The following is a 26,731-nucleotide window of genomic DNA, read 5'->3' as shown; positions in this document are numbered from 1 at the left end:
AAACTGCCCAACCTTACTGCATATACGACATGTGGCAGTGTAGCTTCTTAAATATCACTGACTGGTGTCTGTGTGGGTGAACAGACTTGGTGTCCTTAAGCCTTGTCATGTTTTTAGTGTTGTCATGAGTAAATGTTTACCTTTTCGCAGTGCATTATTGGGTCCAGCCTGTTAGGCTGTTATAAATGAGACAGTGTGGTATGAAATGTCATCGTAGTTCCCAAATGGGAAGATTTTACTTCTTTTTAACTGAGGGAATCTTAACTAAGGCAATTTTGCCTACAATCTCTGTTCTCTTGTTAAATACCATTAAAGGAGGGGTTACTATGGCAACAGCCATCACCCCGTCTGCTTAATACCGCGGAGACTGTGATAACCATGTGTTTTCTAAGTGGATTGCTGTTGGAAATGGGTTAATATGAAGTGTCTTCAGGCAGGACAGCATTGCTTTCTGCACTTGTCCTGAATTCTTTCAGGGGTGCTTTTATATAAGTTTTTGTGGTTGTTTTTCTTTTTTTAGATGTATTTAAGGTTTCAGTACTTACTTAAACATTTGATTTTAGCAGCTGTGGGAGCAGACCCCTGGTATGTGTCTCTCCCCCTGTGCAAATTATTCAGCCATTAGAGTAATTACTTTCCTCAGAGCTGCAATTAAGGAGCCAGCCAGTGCTCTACAGTACTGTAACAAATGCAGGAGAGACACTGGGTTTCTTTTGTAAAGTCTTCATTTTTAATTATAAAACGTTTAAGTAATGAATGAAATGTTTTAAATTATAGAAAATCATACAGTCATTCCTCAGTATCTGTGAGGAATTTATCTCAGGTACCAAAATACACAGAGGCTCGAATCACTTGTGTAAAAAGGCAGTGTATTTGTGCATAGCCAATCTCATCTTCCCTCTACTTTAACTGATATCTGACACAATGTAAGAGCGCTTATATTATATTGCTATACACATACAGGGCTTGAACTCAGGGCCTCACGCTTGCTAGGCAGGTGCTCTACCACTTGAGCCACTCTACCAGTCCTTTTTTGTGTTGGGTATTTTTTGAGATAGAATCTTGCTTTCCTTTCTTTTGGCGGGGGAGGGTGGCGACTGGCCTCCAATCCCAGTCCTCCTGATCTCTGCCTCCTGAGTGGCTTGGATTATAGGCATGAGCCACCAGCAAGTGTATATATATATATATATATATATATATATATATATATATATATATATATATGTTTTCAATCCATGGTTGGTCGGATCCACAGATCCAGAACTGGTGGCTACACAGGGCTGACTGTACGTTTATGTGCATGCTTAGGGACCATCCAGATTAAACAAATGGCGCTTTGTCATATTTCTTTTAAAAGTTTGTCATACGAATAAAAAGCAAGTATAGCTAACACTCCAGTCCCATCCCCAGGACCACCCTTTATCCTGGGGCTGTTGTGTACTCTTCTCTTAATTACTGCTCATGATGCTCTTTGGAGTAGCTGACAATTGTGCAGTGACTTTCTCCAAACTTAGCATCTGTTGACTGTGGCTTCCTACGCACTTACTGTAGTCAGTATTGGAGGTGCACGGAGCCGGCTGGCTCTGACTCAGGGTCTCTCCTGAGCCTCAGCGAGTTGATGACTGCAGATGTGACTTCAAAGTTCACATACGTGCTTGTTGGCAAGACCTCCCCACTTCTCACCGTGTGGACATCCCCCTATTGCCTGAGTGTCCTCAGGACAGGACTCCAGGTCACCCCAGAGAGTCATGAAAAAGAGTGCAACTGAACACCCAAGACGGTGCCACCGTGTTTTTTTTAAAGAAAAGCTAAGATTTATTAGGATTCCCTTAAGAGGGAAAGATGGGTTGAGAGTAGGTTTTGTACTTAGGGTGACTGTACTTTTGATTGGCTGTCTCCCTTTTTGTAGACCTGATTGATGAGTTGTCTCTTCCTCAGATCATGGTTTGAATTTCACTCACATGGGAACATTTCACAAGCTTTGTCCCTCCTTCTTCATTCCCCTGGCTCTTGGAATTTTGTTCCTGCCATTTTTTCATAAGCAGGGGGCCTCCCTCACATTCCCTCTTGACAGAACCACAAAACCAGTTCTGGGTTTAGTGGGAGGAGGTCTCATCTTCTGGGACTACTTCCAGCTGGGTAGGGTCGTGGAGATGTGTTTGTTGGTCTGGCAAAGGATGACGGAGCAGTCCACGGAGATGGTGGGATCTAATTGAATACTGGGATAAAACTGCACAGAGGCCTGGTCCAGGGAGCTGAGAGACACTGGAAGGCCACATGGTAGGAGGAGGCAGAACCCATGTTGTGGCACCATCTGTAAATTCATGGCCTAAAAGCAGGAAGACACAAACCTGCTTAGAAGATTAATAAAGCAAGCCCCAATGGCTTAAAAAAAAAAAAAGAGTGAAATAGACACTGGAGGTCCCAAGAAGGGGAGAAGCCAGGATAACCACAGCAGGAATTTTGCCATGACAGCTGTCCCTGGAGAGCCACAGCCTTTTATTTGTAACCAGAAGTGACGTGCCACCACTTCTACCCTATTCCACTGGTCACACAGAGCAGTCCTGTTCTGGTGGAGGGGACATTGCTGGGATCAGTGGAGGTCATGTTGAAAGCTGCTTATCATATACTTAGAGCATCGGTGTGTTGATTGGTTGCTTTGCAGGCTTTTTTCCTATTAAAATGTGGGAATTCCGTTGTACTACTGTGTGCCTCCTTTGTCAACTTGATTTCATAGTCAACATTACACTTTCTAGATTATCCCTTGTTGATTTGAGTGCTAGGCTATTCCTTTTGACTACTGTCGTGTTGGGATTACTTACTGACCCCAGTTATTGATACTTGGGTGGTTTCTAATATTTGCAATCCTGAACAGTGGTAGTGCAGTGAACATCTCTGTGCACGTGATCTAGAACAGATTTTGGTTACTGTCTACTCTCAAAAATGTCCAGAGTAGCTGGAATGCCAGAGTTGTAGAGGAAGAATTTCCACTCCCCCAAGGTATCATCGTGTATGGCTTGCTTCGAGCCTGGCAGGTGATGTGTAGGAAGCAGTGTCTTTCAAATTACACAACTATGGATGTGTTTATGGGATGTCAGTGCTTTTTCTCTGAGGGTGAGTTTTCCTACTGCTGTCTTGTCCACGTTTTTCTACTTACTTTTTAAAATTAATGTATATAAGTTTCACTTACATTTGATAGGTTAATTTTTCTGGGTTAAATCTTCTACTCCACTGAAGTAAATACAGAGGAGAAATGGACATGCATATCCACCCCAAGCCTTGACGGTAAGAGTTACAGCAGCTTTAGTCATAAAAATAATTAAACTTGGCCGGGCACTGGTGGCTCACATCTGTAATCCTAGCTACTCAGAAGGCAGAGATCAGGAGGATGGAGGTTCAAAGCCAGCCCCGGCCAAATAGTTCATGAGACCCTATCTTGAAAACACCCTTCACAGAAAGGGCTGGTTAAGTCACTCAAGTGGTAGAGTGCCTGCCTAGCAAGCTTGAAGCCCTGAGTTCAAACCTCAGCACCACCAACTTAAAAAATTAAAGCAATACGTCTTTTAGTAATTACATTAGTACCTAAGACTACCATTTTCATCTCAGTAAAATCAATACAAAAATCCATCAAAGTAGAAGAAATATATTGTTGGCTATCCATTGCATGGAGTGCAATATACAAAAACCTCTTTAAGAAAATCTTATGGAAGATTTCCCTTAAAAGTCTGTGAAATGTCAATTCAAAAAAAGACAATTCTTATCTCAAGTACAAATTTTTCACCCTTTACTTGCAATTCATTTTAATGTCGTGTGTTTAAATACTTCAATTGTTTGCTTTAAGGCTCCTGAGTCTCATTTCCAATGGCTGACGTCACTGAAAGTAGTTTTGATTTATCCAAGTACTTTTATGTCTAATTTACCTTGTGTAGAATGTAGGGATAACCCCCCCCCATGAGGACCCATTCTATCTTTTCTTCACTAATTTGAATCTCACAGTTGTCGCCCACTAACTTTCAGGAAGTACTTGGGAGATGTTCACCTCTAGATTTTCTACTCTGTTTCTTTGGTGTGTCTTCTAGTGTTAGTTATGGTCATTTTTCTCTTTTCAAAGCTTCCCTGCTTTTCGTCATTGATTTCCTTTTCTCTTAAGAACTTCTGAATCCACTTATTTAGTTAAAAATCCCGTTGGTGTTTTAGAGAGAGATTGATCGCATCAGACACAACTATTGTGTTATCATATGCACTGTTAGTTTGCTCTCGTTAATGAGGACCTCATCTTACTTTTGTGTGGACGGACCTTTCTCATAGCAGACGTTTTTGCTCATTTGTTTTGCGGTTTTCGTTGTGAGCTCACCTTTGGTAGGACCGTTCTCTCCCCACCCCTTGCTGAGAGAATTCAGTGTGCTCTGGATGATGAAAGTGTTATCATAAGCAGTTTGGCATTTGTTTGTGCTGACTGTCTTCACACCCTGCAAACGTGAGGATTTCCACACCACTATATATGAATTTAGAGTCCAGACCTGTTAGAGTTGGAGGTTCGAAGCTCCCTTTCTCATAGCACAGTCTTTCTTGCCCCTCTCCTCAGTCAGCCAGGCTTCCCTCTCGGCAGAGATTTTCTGGCTCCTTTCACTGAAAGACCAGACCTTCACAGGCATCTTGGCTCTAGCACTCACCTTCTTAGTTCTCAGGGCCAAGACTCCCGCCCCTGTGCCCACTTCTGGCCACAGAATAGCTCTTACTTCTGGGCTGAGCTACATATCATATTTAACAATTAAAGATGAGCTGGATGCAATGGTATGCTTCTGTAGTCCCAGCTACTTGGGAAGCTGAGGCTGGAGGACTTTAAGTCCAGGGCTTCTGAAGGTGTAGCTCAATGGTAGAACATGTGGTTAGCATGCCTAAGGCTCTGAGTGTAATCCCCATTATGTAAAAATAAATAAATAGCGGAATTACAGTTTATCCTGATGTCTGTGTTCTCACTGGAGGAAGCTCCAACATAGCTCCAACCAAGACAATGGAGTCCACGTCTTTGGGCTTCGCTTCTCTCACTGTGTCTTTTATTTGGGGTTTATAGAAACTCAATGTTTGTTAAAACTCTTGTTTACAGGGTCGGGCTTCTGTGGAAGGGCTGGAGTTAGAGGAGTGGGAAGAGGCACTTTCAGCTGCCCCAGTGCCGCCTGGCGCTAGTGTTTGTAGCTAGGAGAATAATCGTGTTGAATTGGCAACTCTCTTCTGGAATACCATCCATCTCTTTTTATAGACTGAGACATTTAGCACCGAGAGCTGTGTAGACTGCAGCTTGTACACTTGAAGCACCTCGCGGATGGAGGCAGCTTTTCCACTGCGAGTTTTTCTTGCTGCATGTTGAAAATGTATCAGCTGGTACATGGCTCGTGTTTAAAAATAGAGAGTTAGCTGTGAGGACAGTTCCAGAGACATGCCTCTGCTTATCCACCCAGAAAATAATCACAAATCAGAGCCAGGGCACCCCAAAGACATAGACTGGGCAGCTGTGGGTCCTTATTTTACAGATGGGAACACTGAGGTCCCTGGATGTTGTGTGGCTTTCACACGCTTGCTGAGAAAACTGACCCTGAGTCTCTCACTCCTACAATTCAAGAACATTCTTCCAAATAAATGTGGTCTATGCAGAAAACATCTGATTCCCAAATGATTAATTTGGAGCAGGCCACTTTATTTTGTATGTCATGGGAAAATGACCTGAACATTACAGTTTTCTGTTTATGGGGTTTGGAGGTTTGAACTCAAGGCCGAAGTGCCCCAGGCCTTTTTGCTTTAGTTATTTTTTGATAGGGTTTATACTGCATTCTTCCTGACTTTACCTCCCGTGTAGCTGGAATTACAGGGCTGTGCTTATTGGTCGAGTTGGGATCTAATTTTTGCCCAGGCTAGCCTGCTGAGATTACAGGTGTAAGTTACCATACCAGGCCCTTCTTTTCTTATTTTTTTTTTTTTTGGCAGCACTGTGGTTTGAACTCCAGGCCTCGCCCTTGCTAGGCAGGTGCTTTTATCACTTGAGCCACTCTGCCAGCCCTTTTTTTGTGATTTTTTTTTTTTTTTTTTTTTTGAGATTGGGTCTCCAGAACCATTTGCCCAGCCTGGCTTCAAAGCACAATCTTCCTGATCTCTGCCTCCTGAGTAGCTAGGATTATAGGCGTGGCCGCCAGAGCCCGGCACACCCAGCCCTTTGAATCTTTGATATGTTTGGTTATCACCCAGGTCCTGATCTTTGCGGGGACAACACAAAAAAACACGTAATTAAAACGTTAAGCCACATACAGTTAACAGCTGACAGTGATGTAGCCTCTGTTCTAAACCCTTAAAATGTGTTCACTTGGTTTTCCTTTCAAGACTGCAACTGGTAGGGCTGTGAGGTCCCCATTATTTAGATGAGGAAACTGAGGATCAAGGAAGTTAGCTAAGATCACAGGGATGATGGTTAAGCCAACGTCACACAGCTTAACTACCGGCTCAGATCCGAAGCCCACAAGTCTGGCTCCAGGAGCCATGCCCCTTCCCACCGCACACAACGGCCTCTCCTAGGTAAATCCAGCATAAAAGGATCATAAAAGACTCTCACAAGTCTGCTTTGTGGCCATGCATTAGCAGGATGGGTGACAATATACAGACCACCCAGTGAGTGGCATTTCCAGAAAGTGTTCTCTAGAAATAAGTTTAAATTGACTTTCCGTTAATGCTGTGTACTGAGTTTGCAAATGTCCAGACACACTTCTTGCCAGGGAATGTGTATGTCTCATGGCCTGAAATAAGTGCCGTTTTTCAAAAACTGTAAGGGAAACGCACACCTCTTCTGACTGTAAGTAACAGCACGTATGCTGAGAAAATTTGATTCTCGAGGACTTTTCATTCTTAGTTATGCACTAGCGGATGTGGGAAAAGTGTATGAAGTCAGGCATTCAGCCTGATGAACAATGTGAAATCATCCCCAGACCTGGCTTGCCTCACGTTGGCTTGTTTTCTGTTTTTTTTATGTTGTTGTTCTTTTGGTGGGAGTGGGGTTTGAACTCAGGGCTTCCCGCTTGCAAAGCAGGCACTTTACTGTTTGAGCCATACCGCCTGTCCATTTTTCTCTAGTTATTTTTGGAAACGAAGGGGTCTTGCAAAATATTTGCTTGGGCTGGCCTCCGACCGTGATCCTCCAGATCTTAGCCTCCCAGGTAGGTAGGATTACAGGCTTCAGCTGCTGGTGCCGACCTCATCATTCTTGATGGGTGAATGATACTCCATTGGATAGGTGTGGCAATTCCACATTTTCTTTATGCATTCGTCTGTTCATGGGCACTGAGGTTGAGTCCACATCGTAGCTATTGTGAGTACCGCTACAGCAGTGAGCGTGCAGGGGGCTCCTTGACATGGAACCTCATTGCCTTCGCATACACACCCAGAAAGCAGGTGTTGTATGGAGATCTAAATTTTTACCCCTGTTCTTTCCAGTTTTTAAGAAGCCTTATTGAGTTGTAGTTAGAATAAATAAGCAGTTCGTGCTGAAGAGGCACAATGTGTTAAGTTTTTACATTTGTCCGCACCCTGCAGACTCTCACAGTGCACAAGGTAGGACATGTGTCCCTTGAGTGGCATCCCAGCTCTTGCTGTCCCCAGCTCTCCCCAGCAGCCACCCATCTGCCTTCTGTTGCTGTAGATGTTAGAATTTTATATAAATGGAATCACAGTTTGTATTCCTGCATTTTGCCTGGCTTCTTTCACTCAGTACAATTATTCGGAGACTCACCATTTCCCTGACTGAACAGTGCTTGGGTGTATAGAGATACTACAATTTGTTTACTCCCTCTTACCTGCTGGTGAACTTTTGGGCTTTCTCCAAGTTGAAGGGTTTTCTCCACTGTTATAAATGAATGTGCTCTGACTGGTGTACATGTCCCCAGCTGATGTGGGTTCCACCCCCCACAATCAATCGAGAGTTGAAAACGCTGCACGTGGAGATGCATTGGGTACCTGTGACCACCGGTCATCATAGCTCAGCAACACAGCACACTAGAGGGTGGTATTTCCCCTCCTGATCTCAGAGCAACTGGACCTGTGGTCACTGCAGCTGTCAGCATCGGGAGCGAATATCAAGCCAGGCATGGTGGTACATGTCTGTAATCCCAGCACTGGGGAGGCTGAGGCAAGCAGATCCTGTTTGAGGTCAGCTTGGGCTGCATAGTGAGACACCACACACACTTGTGCACACACACACACACACACATGCACACACACACACGTGCACACACACATGCACACACACATGCGCACACACACACGCACACACACATGCACACACACGCATGCACACACACATGCGCACACACATGCACACACACATGCACACACATGCACACACACATGCACACACACGCACACACACACATGCACACACACACATGCGCGCACACATGCACACACACACATGCACACACACACACACACACACACACGGAGCGGGGGGAGAAAAGGAGGCTAAACTATACTGCAGATTAGGCAGGAAAAGACCCAAATGTAAAATTTAAAGTTTGGTTTCTACTGAAAATATTGCTTTCAACCATCATAAAGTCGAAAAACCCAAAGTCAGAGCCTGTGTGTAGAGTGTGAGTCCTCGGGTGCATATTTTCCCTTCTGCATTAGTACCTAGCAGGCATGAGCATAGGTGTCTCACTTCTGAGAGACTGCCAGGCTGTTTTTCAGCCTTCAGCTATTCACTTTACACTCCCACCAGCAGGGCATGAGCAGTCCAGGGACTCCACAGCCTCACCCACATTTGACATAGTCGGTTTTACGTTTTTGTAGGCGTTTTGTGGCATCTTATTGTGGCTTTAATTTGCACATGCCTAATGACTAACATCTTGACCATCTTCTTGTCCTTACTTGCCTCAGGTGAAGTGTCTTTCAGTTTTCTTGTTCATTTTTGTATTGAGCTGTTTGTTTTCCCACTATTGACTTTTGGGAGTTCCTTATAAATTGAGGAACAAGTTCCTTATCGGAAATGTGACTTGCAAATATTTTCCCTCCCATGCGTTTCAGTCCTCTAATGCTGTCTTCACCATTTTTCCCTTTACAGGTTGTACTTTTGGGTGCTGTAGCTAAGACTTGTTTTATCTAACCCAAAGACATAAAGAGGTCCTCCCGTGTTTTCTTCTGAGGGTTTTCTGATTTTGAAAATGTGTTATTTAGTTTAGAGTGGTTTGTTTTTTTTTTTTTAGATATCTAATTTAATTTTGCTGTAGTCAGTGAATATGGTTTGTATGAACTGAATCCTTTTAAATTTTTTGGAACTTCTTGTATGGTTTTTCATTGTAAATGTTCCAGATGCTCTTCAAAACATGTGCGTTCTGCTACAGTGCCTACAGAATTCTGTAGAGGTCTTTTAGGTCAGTTGACAGTGTTGTTCAGACGTCTATACCATTACTTATTTTCTGTCTTCTTGCTCTATTGCAATTTCTGACTGTATTTGCAAATTTGTGTATTGCTTTAGGATTTTGTCATTCTTGTTCATGTGTTTTGGAACTCCATTAATAGGTACAAAAGTGTTTAGGGTTACTGTATCCTATTTATGAGGTGAACCTTTTATCCTTGTGAAGTTACTCTCTTCACCCTGGCCGTTCTTGCTATGACTGCTCTGATCCTCCCTGGCCACTGTGGGCGTCTTTTGCTTCGCATCAACACACTATGGTAAGCTGTTCTTTTACGTTCAACACACTCGAGACTTTACATTCAAAGTGCATTTCTTGCAGGCGATGTATAATTTTCTATTTGGCAGGCAGGCTCTTGCTTTGTAACTGGAGGTGTTTAGACCAGAGTTTGACACACAGGCACCTACGAGCCAGATCTGGAGTGGGGCTTGATTTTGTGGCCATGAGCTGAGAATGCTTTTTACACGTTTAAAGAGTTGAAAAAAACCTTGTAAATATGTAGCCAAAAAGCCTAACGTAGTTAGAGTGTGGCCCGTGACAGAACGGGTTTATGAGTCCCTGTTTAGACTGTGTATTTCATGTGATAGTCGACAGGTGTGTGTAAGTCTAACTAAGCTCCCCTTATTTAAATCCTTGGGAGTAGTATTTTGGATTCTGGATTTTATTAATTTATTTATTCTTAGATTTTGGAATATCTACATACATAATGAGATGCTTTGGGGTGAGACCCAAATCTAAACATGAACCTCGCTGACAGAGTGGTTCAAGAGGCGAAGCCCTGGGCTCAAGCCCCAGTACTGCCAAAAAACATTACAAACATGAGCTTCCTCTGTATTCTCTGTACACTTTATTCACAAAGCCCATGCAATTTTGTATGATGTTTTTTGTGCATCTCTGTCTTCACTCCCACCTGTCACGTGAGGTCAGGTGAAGAATTTTCCCCTTGTGCTATTATGTTGATGATCAAGCAGTTTCAGATTTTGCAAAATTAAGTTTTCATATTATTGATCCTCACCTTGTGTTTCTGTCTCCTTGGTTCCCTGTCCCTTTTCTTCTGATACTGCCTTTTTTGGATCGAGTTTGTTTTTTATTTGTTTCTTTTTATGTGTGAGCTAGTATATTAGTGTTAGCTTTTGTGTGTGGTGGGGGGAGACTGGGGTTTGAACTCTGGTCTTTGTGCTTGCAAAGTAGGCTCTCTAATGGTTGAACCACATCTCCAACTCATTTTGCTCTGGTTATTTTGGAGATGGGATCTCAAGAACTATTTGCCCGAGAAACCGCTATCCTCCCTATCTCAGCCTCTCAAGTAGCGGGGATTACAGGTGTGAGCCAATGGCGCCTGCTGCTCTAACTCTTGTGATTATGGGAGTTGCTGTAGAGCTAATGGTTTGTGTGCTGACAGTTTTACACCAGCACCCTTCCCCTCTTCCCTTCTGTCCTCTTGTGCCAACTTCCTGCACTTTTCTTATGTATATGTTGGTTCACTGATACTGTTTTCCTATGGGTGGCCATTGATCCTTTTAAATATTTAAAACTTGAAAATGAAGGTTTTATAACTGGCTGTGTAGTTTCCATTTCTGGTGTGAAGAGCCAGGTTCCTGCTGTGGATTAAAGGACTTTCTTAGTACAGATCTGCTGGGGATAAATTCTTTCAACTCACGTGTGTCTGAAAACATCTTTATTTCCTCTTCATGTTTGGCAGGTAGCTTTGCAAGATATAGAATTCTAGGTTGATAGGTTTGTTTGGTTTTGCACCTGTACTTTAAAGATATCGCTCAATTATTTTCTAGTTTGGGTTGATTTGACATGAAATTTTTTGTAATATTCCTTCTTGTTCCTTTACATGTATTTCTTTCTCCTCTTTCTTTCTGCCTTTTTAGGTTTCCTGTTTTGCTTATTTATTGTTTTCAGCAACTCCTAGGGGGACTCTATTTCATAATGTTTTGTGCTTGAGATTTTTTTTAACCACTTGGATCTGTGTATTTATAGTTTCCTTCAAAATTTGCCAGGTGCCAGTGACTCACACCTGTAATCCCAGCTACTCGGGAGACAGATCAAGAGGATCACGGTTCGAGGCCAGCCCAGGCAAATAGTTCTCAAGGCCCTATCTTGAAAAAACCCAACACAGAAAAGAGCTAATGGAGAGGCTCAAGTGGTAGAGAGCCTGCCTAGCAAGCATGAAGCCCTGAGTTCAAATCCCAACACTGCCAAAAAAAATTTGGAAAATTTTCCCATGTTATTTCTTCAGATATTTTTCCTGTCTCCCACCCCTTCCGCTCCTGAGTCCTTAGTATCTTGAAATTATCCCAGTGTACCGATGTGCTGTAAATACACTTTCCAGTATTCTCTGTGTGTTTCTTTTTGCACAGTTCCTGTTGTGATGACTTTAAATCGATTAGTCTTTTTTTCTACAGTGTATGCTCTGCTGTTACTGCCAACGTGTGCTTTTTATCTTGATTTAGTTCTTTTAATATCTTCTGTCTCTGACATGTCTAAATCTTCCTCCAGTTTCCTGGGTAGAATACTGGGTAGTAACGGCCTTTCTTTTTGGCAGTCCTGGGGTTTGAACTCAGGGCTTTGCACTTGCTAGGCAGTGACTCTCCTGCTTGGGTCACAGCTCTAGCCAGTCATGGCTTAATGTCCTATCTGCTGCCACCACGTGTGTTATGACCAGTGCCTCCCTCCTTCTCTGCGTGAGTTATAAATTGCATTACAGTTGGGCTTCATTTCTGCGTACACCAAATGGTCGTGATCGTCCAGAATTTGTACGTTGAAGCCTAAAACCCAAAATGATGGCATTTGGAGAGGGGCCGTTGGGAATGGAATTAGAACCCTTATAACAGACCCCTCACCCCTTGCACCGTGTGAGGACGTCTGAGAAAACAGCCATCTCCAAACCCAAAGACCTCCTGCAGTTAAGTTACTTAGAAGTAGAGTCTTGTGCTTCTCGTCTTGCGCCCATGCTTCCCTACGTCAAATGAGGGCCATGTTCCATCTGTGGCTACTGCTTCCCATGATGGAGGGAAGGCCCTGGGAAGGTGGACACTTGAGGAGTGGGGGCCTAGTTAGAGGAAGTAGGTCACTGGGGAGGGGGGCAGGCCCTTGAAGGGAATATTGAGACCCTGTGTTCTCCCACCTGCCTTCCTGGCTCTTTTGCCCCACCTTGCTCTTCACCATGATGCCCTGCTCCGCCACAGGCCCAGAAACGACAGAGGCATGTAACCATGGGCTGAATCCTCTGTAACCTTTCCTGCCTTTATGTTGACGTTCTCAGGTATTTTGTCCCAGAAAAGGAAAGCAAGCTGACATACAGAGCAAAGAGGAAGCAGGGAATGTACTCTTGTGAGCTCCAAGCCCCACTCCTTCAAAGCCTTCTCAGTGGTCTGTCACTGGCTTTCACCATTCTCTGTCGGTATAGCATCCCTCAGCATCCAGTGGGAATGGGTTCCAGGACCCCCTGTGAGCATAGGAAGATCTTGGTTCAGGCCACCCCAGGCATAAATGTAGACTCTATTGAAAACTCAAGCCAAAAGGGCTCTGGCAATGGTTCAAGTGCTAGAGTGCCTGCCTAGCAAACGTGAACCTTGAGTTCACCACCCAGCACCACAAAAAAAAGCCTACCTTTAAAATAATTAATACGATTTTATCATACGTAAAGCAAAATTACCATTTACAAAACAGCTGGTCCCACATTTGTGTTTTTAAAAACAATTTGATGCAGAAAAAAAAGGTGGCACTGTGCAATATGAATCTTGGTTTTTCTGACTGGTGAATTTATGAGTGTATTTTTATTTCCCTGCATTTGCAGACTTTCTGTCATAAGCATACATTGCCTTTGTAGTAAGGAGTGGGGTTCTTTTCAGTTTGTTTGAATGTTTGCTAAAAACTCACCTTTCCATGCTCCCAGAGAATGGACACCTTTCTCCACAAAAGGCCATTTACTAAACGCCTCAGGTTCTGCATCCCACATGGGGACCCAGCATAAGAGTGGCCGTGCAGAAATGAGTGGATGTGGCCGTGTTCCAGGGAGACCTGACTCACACAGAGGTGGCAGTGCACCTGGCCCTAGGGCGCCGCCTTCTGACCACCACCCCAGGCACCTGCAGGCCTAGATTAACTGACAGCCACGGCCCGCTGTTCTTAGTCGTGGTAAAACCATTCTTTTCAGGCCATTGTACCATTTGTTATTTTGATTTTTTCTTTCCCCGTTCAAAAACAATGGTCTTGGCAGTTCTTAGGGTCCTGGGCCTTTGGTCGCAGAAAAACCAAATGCTTACTGATGTTATTTTCTTGGTCTGAAAGAGTCATGTCTGCAGTAAAATATAGAAAAGACAGACCATGAGGCCTGGGTTTTTGTTTTTCTTTTTCTTTGGGATGCTGAGCTCCTGAAAGGCGAGGCAATCCTAAGGTAGGCAGGTGGAATCTGCAGTGACCCCCATGCCTGCTTTAAGAAGTGGTCTCAAGTATTTTCTCTTGAAGTGCTCTTAGCCCGAGTCACCAGGTGGAATCTAACTGTGTCCCTCTCTGTCACCAATTATGTCATGAGTTAGCTCTTGGTCTGGGGTCCTGCAGACAGTGTAAGGTGACAGAGAATGAGGGCAGGAGGAACTTCTGGGCTAGCATGGTGCACTTGCGACCATGAGGAGTGGGTGGGGCTCATACAGGAACCCGGCTGTTGCAGACTCCAGTGTGGAGCTCAGGTTGACTTTGCAGGGAACTCCTGGGCTCAGCAGGGGCCACTGAGCTTTCTTCAAAACAATGCCTTTCCTCTTTCCACCCGTTCTTCCTCTTCCTCACTGAGGGAGCCCTATGCCACAGCTGGCACCACCAGGCACTAGCTGATGGGTTCTCATCCACCTGGTGCTTGAGACTCCCAGGCAGCACCAGGTGTGCCAGGGCAACCTTCTCCGTGATTCCCTTCACCACACAGGCTCACCACCCATATACCTTGGAATAGGCTGCCCTTCCTATACACAGGGCTTGGACCCCTGAAGGGGTGTTGTCACAGACATCCCTCCATGGGCGCTCAGTGTGGGGTTCATGTAATCTGCTGTGGGTTTTTCTGTGCCCACTACTGGAGCAGATGGCTGATCTCTTGACTGTATAACCAGCCGAGGGCTCCCTGCACCTGCTCCTCATCTCACCACTGTGGACATCCCCCTTCTCTCCCCAGAGACCGCAGGTGTTCCAGTGTCTGAAATTTCCGGGCCCTTCTCCACAGACGACATAGCCAGCAACTGTGTCCCGGCCCCAGCTTTGAACGAGCCCATCTTGTGGATTGTGTCCTATGCACTGATGAGTGTGTGTGGGGTCATCCTTCTTGTCCTCATTGTCCTGCTGCTGGTCCCCTTCCGATGTCGGCATGCACCTCGTGACCCCGAGGTCGTCAATGATGAGTCCTCTCTGGTCAGGCATCGCTGGAAATGAAGAGCCATGTCTGAGCTCTGGTGACCTTGAACTCAGCTCTTCCAAGAGTGACATGTGTGGGACGGCAGGCGTGGGATATGGGCCAGACTTCTTCCTCTGTCTGTCAGTCTGGAATCTCAGTTCTTTCTCCAGATGCCTTCCGGATTCACTGTACCTTGATTATTCTTGATTTGCAAGTTTCCAATTCTCTCCTACTTCCAAGAGAAATGTTAATAAAAAACACCTCGTTGTAAACCAAAACAGAATTTGGCTTTAGGCTTCATGGGACTGGTTATGCCAAACTGTCTAGGTATGCCACCCTCTATAACCTCTGGCAAAATGGGGGCATTTGGTTTATAACCACGTTAGCTTACAGGAAGTTTTTTGTATTAATCATAGTTGAGTGTTTTGTGCCAGGCCCCAGCCTGGGTCTGAGTGGTCCAAGAAGGCTCACAGTGTGCTGCCAGGAGGAGCAGCCTGGGCCCCACAATGGAACCATTCTGCCCTCTTCTGAGCCAGGAAGAGCCGAAGCCCTCTGTTGGGCCTCTGAGCTCTGACTGGAGCTCGCCATCCCCCCAGTCCTCACCAGCCTCTGCTGCAGGTGCATGGCCTTCTCCCCTTCAAGGTGGGAAGAAAACCTGCTCTTTTGTACCGATGCTCCTGTGGTTTTATGGGTGTAAAGGTAAAAACACTACCTCTTTTGTGACTTTTCCCAGGGTCCCGAGCATGGGGGTGGGGGGTACAGGCAGCGTGTGAGACGTAACAGGCGCTGAACTGTGTGACACCCCGCCCTCCATGCCCCAGAAGTTCTGTCGCCAAGCTGGTTGTGGTTGAATATGATGACTCTTCCTTCAGGCTAATTAATAGTGTTTTAATGAGGAAAACAAATTCTATTTCACTAGCGTAATTGTTTCTTTTTCCAACTCTTCTCCGGAGCTGAGTTGATGATTATCCTTCTGAGAAAGAGAGAAGTAGCCAAATGCCCATGCTTCTGACCAGCTGTCGGGGAAGGAAGACTTGGAGTAATTTCCACTTTTCCTCATGCTTGGAAGCTACATTTCCCCTCTTGGAACCCCAAGGCTCAAGTGCACCCTCCGAATCAGCTGAAGGAAACTTGCTTGGCAGTTGACCTGCACGGTTCTTCCCGCTGGCGTGTTTGATCTTTGGTGTTGGGTGTTCAGGAGAAGCATTTGGGGAAACCCCACTTGCTATCATTTATTTGAGGCCTTTGCCAAAGAAAAGTGGAAGCCGTTAACTTGCTGTAGCCAGCCCTCTCTGATCTGACGTAATCCTAAGGATACAAAGCCAGTCTTCCTTTTCTCTTGTTTGTACGCCAGGTTCAGTGGTCACTCCGCGTTGCTCTCGGGACGGGTTGCATATTAAAGAGCGTTCCACAGGAAGTGTAGGTGTCCACTGCAGCAGGAGTGTTCGTGGTGTTCACACAATCTTCATGGGGATGGTTCAACCATCTGCTCTGCTCACTGGGTCAATATGGGTCACCACCACATTGAGAAGTACATCCACGACTGTGCCAAAGAGATGCAGAGGCCACCCAGGTTTGTCATAGTGAAGTCCAGAGGACTCTGCTGGGAGATCCTCGTGAGGGAAGAGCTGAGCTGTGTTGCAGAAAGAAGATGAATGTGAAGGGGAAGAGGAGGACTCTGTTCTTTCACACTCACTGACATGTCTGGCCTCCTCTAGTTGAGCGCAAAAAACTCAAATGCATTTCAGAGTAAAAAATCTCGAAGTGGAATTCACTTCCTGTCCCATGGACTTTTCTGTTGACTCCAATTTTGTGAGCACCTTGTATGGAAGTGAAGAAAGTTCCCCCAGACTGTGCCTTTCCTTTGCTGTGAGAAAACTGAATGCCTGAAACAGGAGGGAATTATGAGGTGTGGCCTGGTCCATCTCACTGCTACTTCACACAGACGTCATCTGTCTGCTTCCTTTTATTGCGCCAGGTTTCTGAGGTGGGGAGGTTCCTGCTGGGCCAGGTTAGCAGTGGCTGCTCTCAGATACCAGATACTGACAAGCCAGGTCCCCAGGGAGGGCAGTTGGATGAAATTGGCCACAGTGCTTCATTTTTCTATCAAATGTCTATCAGATTTCTCTACTGTGGCATCTCAGGTACCACTGGATGTGATATTTTAATGGGGATGCTTAAATTACAAGGGCATAATTTAGCAACCAAAATGGAACAGACAATTGAATTTGGGACATTTTCCTGGCATGCATTACCACTAAAAATTGGACTCTGGGATCAAAACTGCTAGAGTGACACCCACCTCCTGGAGTTAATGTAAATGGAGACTGCTTGGCAGACCTTCAAGGAGGTTCGCTTTCAACAGGAATGGAAGTAGCAACCCTTGAGAGTGTCATTTTTACCTTGTAATACACCATGGAAAACGCTGGAAGATGGTCCTTGCCTGGAAGATGCAATTTAGCGTTGTCATTGTCAGAAACCTTGTCAGCTCTCTGATGAGAAATGGATGTTTCCACGTGAACAGTCTTATTTTAACTGGATGATGCTTTTTCTTCTTGGCGACTTATTTAGAAGTCTGAAATGAAATCTTGCCTTCAAATAATTGAGACTATTTATTGAAAACTAGCTAGAAACAAGATGGAGGTTGCTTTCTTCCTCCCGTGACTGGCGTGTCAGATCTCCTGGGAACACTGTACACTTTCTTGCACTTCTTCTGAACCACAAGCAAGTGCCTGGCTTTAAAGGAAGCAGGTGCCCTGCATATGGTCAAGGGGAATTGCTTTCCCTGGCCACATCCCACTTCTGAACATTGGAAGCACTTGATCTGATTCATCCCGAAACCCAGAGGTTTTGGTAAGAGATAGACTTGAGGCAGTAACTGACCAGCATCATGGAAGGAATTCCCATCCAGACAGCATTAAGGACTCCCCAGAGCTCTGGGTAGTAGATTTTGAAAGGCAGCTGTGATTGGGGGATTCCATTCTCTAATTTAAGAAGTGAAGAGTAATTACTTAATTATTTAATTAAAGACTAGGATTTGCTAAATTCCTCTCACCATGTCCCTGCTTGTTGAATCCTGGTCCTGACCTCCTGCCACTCCATGTCCCTGGAAGAAATCAGTGCCCAACAGTGTGTTCTGTAACCAAGAATAATCGAGTTTCACACACTTTATCCTTGTTAGTGGAAACCAAATAACTGGGTGGTACCCCAGTGCACTTTCTCTTGTACAAACTTATTAGAATTGATTATAGAACTGTTCAGAGGCAAAACTTGCCACTGAGATTTTTTTTAAAGGAAATACAAATGCTATAAAATGTAAAATTGCTCTGAGAGATCCCAGATTTTTAGTGCCAGGGAAACCCCACACAACAGAAATCACTGCTTATCTCTAGTGGATTTTTGAGCTTCTGATCATTTACCAATTAAATAACTTGGAAAATACATGTTGGGTGAGGGTGGAAATGACAATACAATTAAAAGTATGCTGAAAACCATGCAGGATTAACTCTTGGAAAATGTACCAGAACTCCTGATTTCTTTTCCCATTATTGTTGCTGAATCTGTCAGAGACGTGTTTTATGTTACAGTGCTTCAAGCCCCCAGACTTCCAGAACGTTCGGCTGGAATCATGTCAGACGAAGTCAGCCCTGACAGTGAAAAAATGTGGGCTGGTAGTTGACACATTACATTGGCCAAGACAAGCAGAGATTGGTTCATTCCAGCAACAGAAAGTAAAGGATTGTGGGGACTTCTAGAATCTTGGAAGAGGGAGGGCAGGAAGGATCCAGAAGAGAGGTCATAGCCCTTAGTCTGCAGTTCCACAAGGGTCTGAACAGTGTGACATCCCCAGGTCAGCAGAGGCAACTCAATTCACTCCAGGTATTTTGCACAGCTTACATTTTTAGAAATTTCCCAAGGAAAACTTAGGTTGCTCATTGGTCACAGAGGAGCCATTGGGCAAAGGGAAACTTGCTTTGTGGCATTTTTCAAGCACGTCTGTTCTAATACAGCTAGAGGTGCCTGAGCTCCTGAGCGGTCCCCGGGCCTTCGGCTGCAAGTTTAAGGCTCTGGGGAGCTCGCAGAGCAGAGTCAAGAGCTGGGGGCCAAATGGGCTTGGCCAAGTTACCTCTGAGGTTGAGCACGTGGGAAGGACTTGTGGCAGCTGTTCTGTGTAGTCTGATTGAGAACCAGAACATCCGGGGCCAAACCATTCCTTTCCTGCTCTGCTGGGCCAGGCCACCCACTCTGAAAGTGCAGCAGGCTCTGACCACAGTCCCTCTCCAGTGCCAGGGACACATCTAGAACAAAGAGCTTGAGGGGGACCAGAGTCTCCCTCCTGCTGCTGCTGTCAGCCTCTGTGTGCTGCTCCCCAAGCCAACTCTGAGCCTCCTGCACGCCCAGCAGGTTCAGGTCCAGGAGGTCCCAGCATGCAAGAGCACTGGCACTCTGCATTGCAGCAAGCTTCCTGGTGGGTCCTGTAAAGACAAGCCACAGCTTCTAGACTGGCAAGTGCCCTGGGTCAGTAAGTGTGTGACCCTGCAGGTGGGGGAAAGCCAACGCTCCTAGTGACGTCTGTGTGTCTGCAAAGCCGAGTCCGTTACAGGTGTGGTAAGAATTCCTATCACTCAGTAAGTGCAGTGTCTTCTCCTGTGCCTGTGAGCTTCCATGGGGTTTCTTATAATCTAGACATTATACCCGGATGTCCACAATTTCTAAACTGCATTGCCCTCTGTCAGTTTTACAGCACACCTGCCCACCAAGAGGACACAGTAAGTAAAGGTGAGACCAACAGGCACCACAAAGGATTGTGATAAACTCAAATCCAGCCCATGGCAAGAGCCACTGGAGGGCACCTGGTCTCTGATGCTCAAGTGCTCTGCTGTCCCTTGATCCAGCCTTCAGGTGGCCACAACAGTGACTAAGAATATTTCCACATAGCGTTTTAGGATGCTAAAATACCTGTCTCACTTCTGGAAATCACAGCAGCAGTGTCATCAAGGGAACAGACAGCCCTCCTTTATAATTTTGTATAAGATCACCTGGGAAAAGCACAGAATGCCCACACAGGGCAGTGGGCGTGGAATAGGTTGCCACCATGGGTTTGTAACTATATGCTATGTAATTACAAACGATGGATTTGTCTTGATTAAGTTTGAGCACAGCAGTGGTCGCACTGATGTCTCTAAAAGAGACCAGATACCTGGAGCCCCATCCCACACATCTCCTGGAAAGCCACACCTGCTTTGACACTGGGGCGTCAGTGGGGTGAAGAAGAGGTGGGCTTTTGTTCACCATGCAGACACAGACGCCATGAGGAGACAAGTGTTTGCAAAAGGCGGGCTTCGTGTTTTCTGTAAAATGCTATGCCACGGACAACACTGAAAATTTCCTGACAAGTAAGCTTTCAGCTTGCTGTGTCGTACCCGGTGAAAGAAAAGTTCACAAGAGCCTCACGCTTCTCAGTCGAGCACGCACAGACAAAATGCTAAAGGGGACATGAAAAGATTCTCTTTTTGAGATCAAGGAAAAAAACAAAGCTGACTAAGAATCTATTCATCGATAATGAAAATCACAAAAAATAAAAACTTTCAGCAATTTTTTACGCAGTTTTGTGTTCTTGGTTGCTAGGATTATAAAGCTGGGCTAGTTTCTCCCTCATCTTCCTGATTGTGGGTGTCATATTCACGTTCTATGAGTCAGTGCACGTGAGCGCACAGAGAATGACTGGGATTTGTCGTGTGCTAATCAAAGCTAAAACATGGTCATCTAAAATGATGTATTTCCTGCTGTTTGTGTTAATTTGCACTGTTAAATATTCTTCAGGTTTAAAACGCCCATGTTCAAGTCATTGAAAGGCCCACTGGTGTCACCTACTCACAACTGACCGAGCCCTGTGTCACCTAGGCACGAAAGGCCTTCACGCCCTTGCTGGATTCTAAAAAGGCAAAAAAGTAGTGCTTTGCAATATGTATTTTGTGTATCTCAGTTCTATGCTCTTTCGTATATGATTCTCTAGTGTACCTTGTATTTTTGAAAGTGCTCAAAATTACCTTATGTTCCCCTTTTGGAATTTCCCTCTGTCTCCTGTGTGCTGAGCTGATTTCAACTTAACTTATGATGAGAACTCGAGTAGGAGGAAAGAGGTGTTCATCCCCTGAGAAGTGGCTCTGTGGCCAAGGACCAATGTCTGAACAATTGTTGTTCCCTTCAAAACTGGAGTTTTCTAAAAATAATCTTATTTTTATACTTGTCTGGTCCACCAACTTAAAATCTGTATCATGGAAAAGGAAATAAGACATGTTGATTTATTTGAATAAATAGTACTTGCTACTTGTTGGGGTTGGAATTTCTTTTCAACACTTCTGTCTCTCAGATCATACTTTCTGGAGTTATCTCAGGTGACGTGCCATGGGCTACGATCTCCCTCCCATTTTTCCCATGGGCTCCTGGGAAAGATCAAAGTGGAATTGGGAGGCAGGGGCTCGGACTCAGTGAGGAAAATGCAGAACATGCTGAAATAGGGCAGGATTAAGCACTTTAGAATCTGAAAACCAAGTGACCTGTCCAGGCAAACTCAGCGAGAGAAGAGTTTGAGTTGGGTGGAACCAGCTCTGCTCCCCTGCAAAGGCCAACCTCTTTCTCTGCCCCCTACGCTCGCCATCTGCATCCTGAGCCTGATGCCTCGTTTGTGCCCTGAGGATCTGGCTCAGTGGGTCAGACTCTAAGGAGGGCGCACTCAGCAGAAATAATGAAGGTGACATCTGAGAGCCATGGTCTAGCTGTACTACCGGCCCTTTTAAAACAGACCTCTCCAGCTTCTTAGGAAATGAAGCAACAGTTACTGGAGAAACAGAGTGGGATGCTTGCTTTCTAATACGAGGGAAATAACTTGGTCTGAGTTTTGGTTTCCTAAGCGACTCTCCCTATGTGGATCACATTTTGTCATTCCTAAGTGTGGCATGTGATTCACTCATCCGTTACCAGGCGGCGCTGTTGTAATGCCTTCTGGTCCCTCATTCTTGTCATTTGTCACTGAAGTAGCTTTTACAGGCAACTTTCATCAGAAATACTCTTCCATCTGTGCTCTCCTTAGAATCTGAAAAATACACCAGCTAGATTTATAGTACACCTTAGAGGTTACCCCAAATGCGGGTCCTCAGTCCCAGCCTATCCTAACCTTTTAGACCAGCATCTAGCTACAAATGTTCTCTGGACAGGTCTGTTTAGCTGTCACACTGGGAGGGAAACTGAGGCTCAGAGCAATGCCTTAAAGTCTGCAGGTCCTCATTTTGAGTGGTGTGGTCCAGATTTAGAAAAAAACTAAACAGCTTGATTACCAGTTCTGTGATCTCAACCATGATGCTGCTCCCTTTATAAGGTTAAAAGTGAAAAATTGAAATTATTTTAAAAATAAAAATAAAAATTTGCTAGCACCAAAATGCAACAAGAGTGAAATATGGGGAAAGTATTTGTAACCAGTAGAAGGAGGAAAGCTGACAGTATCGAACAGCAAATTCTAGCCAGGGGTCAGGACATTTCTTTCTCAGAAAAACCATGTCAGGCCATGCTGCCCCTGCTCTGGGGTCAAAGACAGGGTCCCAGAGGACAGACTTGGGGGAATCGGGGGAGGAAAAGACACCTACGGAATGAGACGCCATGGGCCAAGTCTTTTAGGATATCATCAGGGAACAAAACATAAACTCTAGTGCACACAAATCTTATACAAATAAGCCAAATGTGTTATGTTAGACTCATTTTCAGTATTCTGAAATTCGTACCTGTGCCATGCTAAGCCTGGGGGGATTTAGCTAATCCATAGACGTAATAAACTAGTCCCCCTTCCAAATACAAACCAATCAAGAGCCCACACCTCATGGGCTTCTCAGTGGCCCTCACAGTCAGGCCGCTGTCCATCTACTTCCCTGCACAAGTACCAGACCTCAAGGCACAGTCCTGTGCCACAGAGCCTGCTGAATGTTCAAACCGGGCCCTCCTCCACCTGCCTGCCCTGCTTCCCCACACAAACCACAATAAATTCACCCCCATTTCCTCCTCTCCATTCCCTTCCTGACTGCCCCTGGTCCTTCCCCGAGTGGCCCAGAATGGTATACTGTTCCTACTGTTTTTAGGATCTGTGTATGTGCACATTGTCTTCCTTTATGAGTCATGTGTGACTGTGTCTTGCATACCTCAATAATATGAATCCCAGGGACCTTCAAACACCAAAAACCCCAGGTGCCCATTACAGCAACACAAAAGCTATGACCAACACCTTCAAAAGTGGCCAGTGGATGGAACTGGAGAACATCATCCTAAGCGAAGTTAGCCAGGCTTGGAAGGACAAAAATCACATGTTCTCCCTCATAGGTGGATTATAGACCCAAAACAAATCCAGCAATGTTACTGGGCATGGATAACACGCTAAAGGGAGAATGTGCATGGAAGGAATAGGGAAAGGGAAGGAAACCTAAATCTTGAATGTGGTTGATGTGCCCACTGTAGAGGAGTGAATAAAGTAATCTTAAACCAGCAGAGGCCACTATGGGAAAGTGACCAGGAAGTAGTGAAGAGGTCTGGCAGAGATGAACCAATGTGCATGGAAGCAACACTAGGAATCTCTCTGTATAGCTATCTTTATCTCAAACTAGCAAAAATGCCATGTTTTTCTTATTATCTTTTATGTCTTTTCTTCAGCAAAATCCGAGAACAAGAGGGAACAGGTTCAGTCTGGAGGCAGGGAGGTGAGGGGAAGTGGCCCAAATAATGTATGCACATGTAAGTAAAAGGAAAAATGATAAAATAAAATATACAATTGGTCAAGAAACATGAGAAGTGTTCATTCTTACTACTGCACAGAAAATGTTTAGTTGCAAACTAAAGTTTTTAATGTTACTAGCTACCCAAGAGGTTAGCCACCTCCTACTTGCCTGATGGGAGGCGTAAAGTGGGGAGTCCTAAAAATACCCAAGGCATCTTTGAATTGATGCTTATAGAAATGTATCCTAAAGAAATGGAGACTGGACATGGTGGTGCATGTGTGTAATCCCAGTTACTCAGGAGGCAGAGATGGGAAGTATCAAGGTTCCAGGCCAGCATGGGCAAAGAATTCGAGAGACCCTATCTCAACCAATAAGCTGGGTGTGGTGGAATGTGCCTCTGATTCCAGCTACATGGGAGGTGTAAACAGGGGAAACTCAAGAACCAACTGGAAAAAGTAACTAAAGCAAAATGGTGTAGGGCATCCTGAGGTTGGAGAGCACTTGCCTAGCAAGGGTGAAGCCCTGAATTCAAACCACAGTACCACCAAAAAAAAAGAAAGAGAGGATACAGTGTAGAGCAAAAATGAAATTTAAAAAAAGCAAAAAAAATAGTGAATCCATCTTAAAAGAGAAATATATAAATATAAATGTGGGTAGAACTTAAGAAACTGCATGTGGACACCAAACTTCACAGTGACTGTATGAAATTCACGCTAACTTGTTACTCCCGAGAAGCGGACTCATAAATGAAGGGGGTGGTGTCAATGGTTTGTAAATTAGCTTTTATTTTTATTCAAGTAATACATTGTGAATAATTTTATGTCACTGGGCCATGGAGTGCCCAGATGTTTGATCAAAGGTTATTCTGGGCATGTGTATTAGCACAGGCTGGCATAACAAAGACCATAGACTGGGTGTCTTAAATAAAGGAACTTTATTTCCTCCACAGTTATAGAAACTGGACAATCCAAGATCAAGGTCCAGCAAGATGAAGGGTCTTCCTTCCTTGCAGATGGTGACCTTCTCCCTGTGTACCCCACAGCCTTTCCTCAGTATGTGCACATGAAAGAGACAGACACGCAGAGAAAAGTCTTTTCTTATAGGGCAGCAATCCTACTGCATTAGGATCCAACCTTATGGCTTCATTTAACATTAATTGCTCCCTAAAGCCCTATCACAGTAGGCAGAGGCTGCAGGTCCCTAGCTGGCCCCTCTGCTCTGTAGGACACAACCCTCCAATGACTCCTGCAGGGGCCTCACCCGGACCCCCACCTCCCCTGAAGTTACCCAAGGGCCACTGACGCTGACCTGTCTGCCTGGAGTCCCACGTCCTCAGCCCAGCCTGACCAAAGCTGAGTTGGCATCTGTGCCCTGAGGCTTTCTTCTTGATGGCCCATTGGTTCATGGTGGCAGAGGTTCTTCCTCCCCACTATCCATCCCACTGCCTGGCAGTTCTCTGCATGTCCCTGCATGAGAAGCGACAGCCACTCTGCTGGCCTCCCTCAGTGCCCGTGAGTTCTAGACCCTGTGCAGCCCATCTTGTGGGATCCTCAGCACTGAACTCACATCCCAGGGCCTCAGCTCATCCTGAAGGAAGCGTCTGTAACGCGTTTCCCGTTGGACGCTTCGGCCTTCTTGGGCTGAGGCCAAGCCACAGCAGTGCGCCTGGGGTCACGAGGAACTTCGAAGTCCCCATCAAATGCACAAAAGTGCAAACCCAGGCGCTCACCAGCCTTGAGCAGGGCGCGCCCTCAGTGTGTGCTGGCACAACAGGCAGAGCACCCCCTGCTGGCTGCCACTGACAGTGCACCTCAGGGGCCATGGATGTCCACCACACAGGCAAGGCCACAGCAGAGCTGCTATTAACTGAGGTGCAAATAACCTTTAGCACGTAGGTAATTCACTAGTGAGGGATCGGGAAGAATGAGGAGCAAATGCTCCAAAGTGTCCCGGTGAGCAAAGCAGCTGAACTCTTCCCTTACAGTTCTCATGTTGGAAAATAATTTAATTTCAGTGGTTTTAGTGGAAGAGGCTGGGTTCACTACAAAACTGTAGCCAGAAAGCCGAGAGGCGATTGATGTTTGTGTATCGAAACATTTATAAATGACCCAAGTTAAATAGCTTATATAAGTGAACCCAGAAAGCTCATCAGAGTAGACCTACAAATGGGTGCCCACCTCTGCTCCTCACAGCTGGGTGAGCGGCTGAGCCCAGTGTTGACATGAGCTCTGGATTCACCTGTGGCTCGGTTTGTGGGGACAGTCTGCCCTGAGCTCAGGTCCCTGGTATGCAGAGCCCTGTCTCCAGGTTCTCCTATGCTCACCTGGACGGCTCCGATTTCACAGGCTTTTCCCTTCAGGCCAAGTTCAGACCCCAGAGCTGATGGCAGAGAGCCACACCTACCCTGCTGGGGCTCAGTCCTGGCCACAGCATACACAGGGGGACGGTGTGGTACAGCATGGCCCAAGCTCACATCCTGTGCACCCAGTGTTGAAGACAAGTCCTGGAACCCTCACCACTTGGAGAGGAACACTGAAGACCTCCCTCAGGTGGTCACCATCATGTGCATCATCGACCCACAGAGGCTGGGGCTTGAGCCCTGACAAGCTGGAAGCGCTGAGTGACCTCTGTGGGGACAAAAGAGACCCCTCAGCGCTGTCTGAGACACTCTGCACCCATGCACAGCAGGCCTTCTCCCTGGGAGGAGAGTAGACGGATCTGACCAACCCAGTGCTGGGCTCTGTGTCCCTCTGTGGCTCATCGTCACCTGGTTGGTGGAGGGTTTTGCCCTGGGACCGACTTCCTTCCTGAGACCAAACCTGCCTTGGCATCTGCTGGCCAGTTGGTTGCATTAGTCTGAGTCTTTGGTGGAAGAGGACAACACTGAAGGCAGAGGTGCCTCAGCATTGGAGAGGACAGCCATGTCTAGCACAAGGTTCTCACCAGCACCCTCCCTTCCTCCCACAGCACAGTTAAGCACCTGCAGCATGCCAGCCCCCATGTCTAGGGCTTTCTAACTCAGTTGTTCAGTTCTGCGTGGGCCCTTTCTTGCTCTGACCACCTCTTTCTGTGGGATTCACTGAGCCACACACTGGCCTGGAGTAAGGGTGCAGGAGGAGACATCCTTGAGGTTC

At 45.7% G+C, this 26,731-nt stretch overlaps 1 protein-coding gene across 1 annotated transcript in view; it reads left to right on the top strand.

Moving 5' to 3' along the window:
- Window positions 1-21,303, top strand: part of Bace2 (beta-secretase 2) — a 96,402-nt gene extending 75,099 nt beyond the window's left edge. The window contains exon 9 of the mRNA XM_074072613.1: window positions 14,623-21,303. Within this exon, the coding sequence (XP_073928714.1) occupies window positions 14,623-14,876 (254 nt within the window). The 3' untranslated portion in view covers window positions 14,877-21,303. The remainder of the gene's footprint in view (window positions 1-14,622) is intronic.
- Window positions 21,304-26,731: the final 5,428 nt, after the last annotated feature.

Source organism: Castor canadensis, chromosome 5 (assembly GCF_047511655.1).
Source record: "Castor canadensis chromosome 5, mCasCan1.hap1v2, whole genome shotgun sequence".
In the NCBI taxonomy this organism is placed as follows: domain Eukaryota; kingdom Metazoa; phylum Chordata; class Mammalia; order Rodentia; family Castoridae; genus Castor; species Castor canadensis.
The sequence above is the reverse complement of the archived record's forward strand: the minus strand, read 5'-3'. Positions and strand labels throughout refer to the sequence as shown.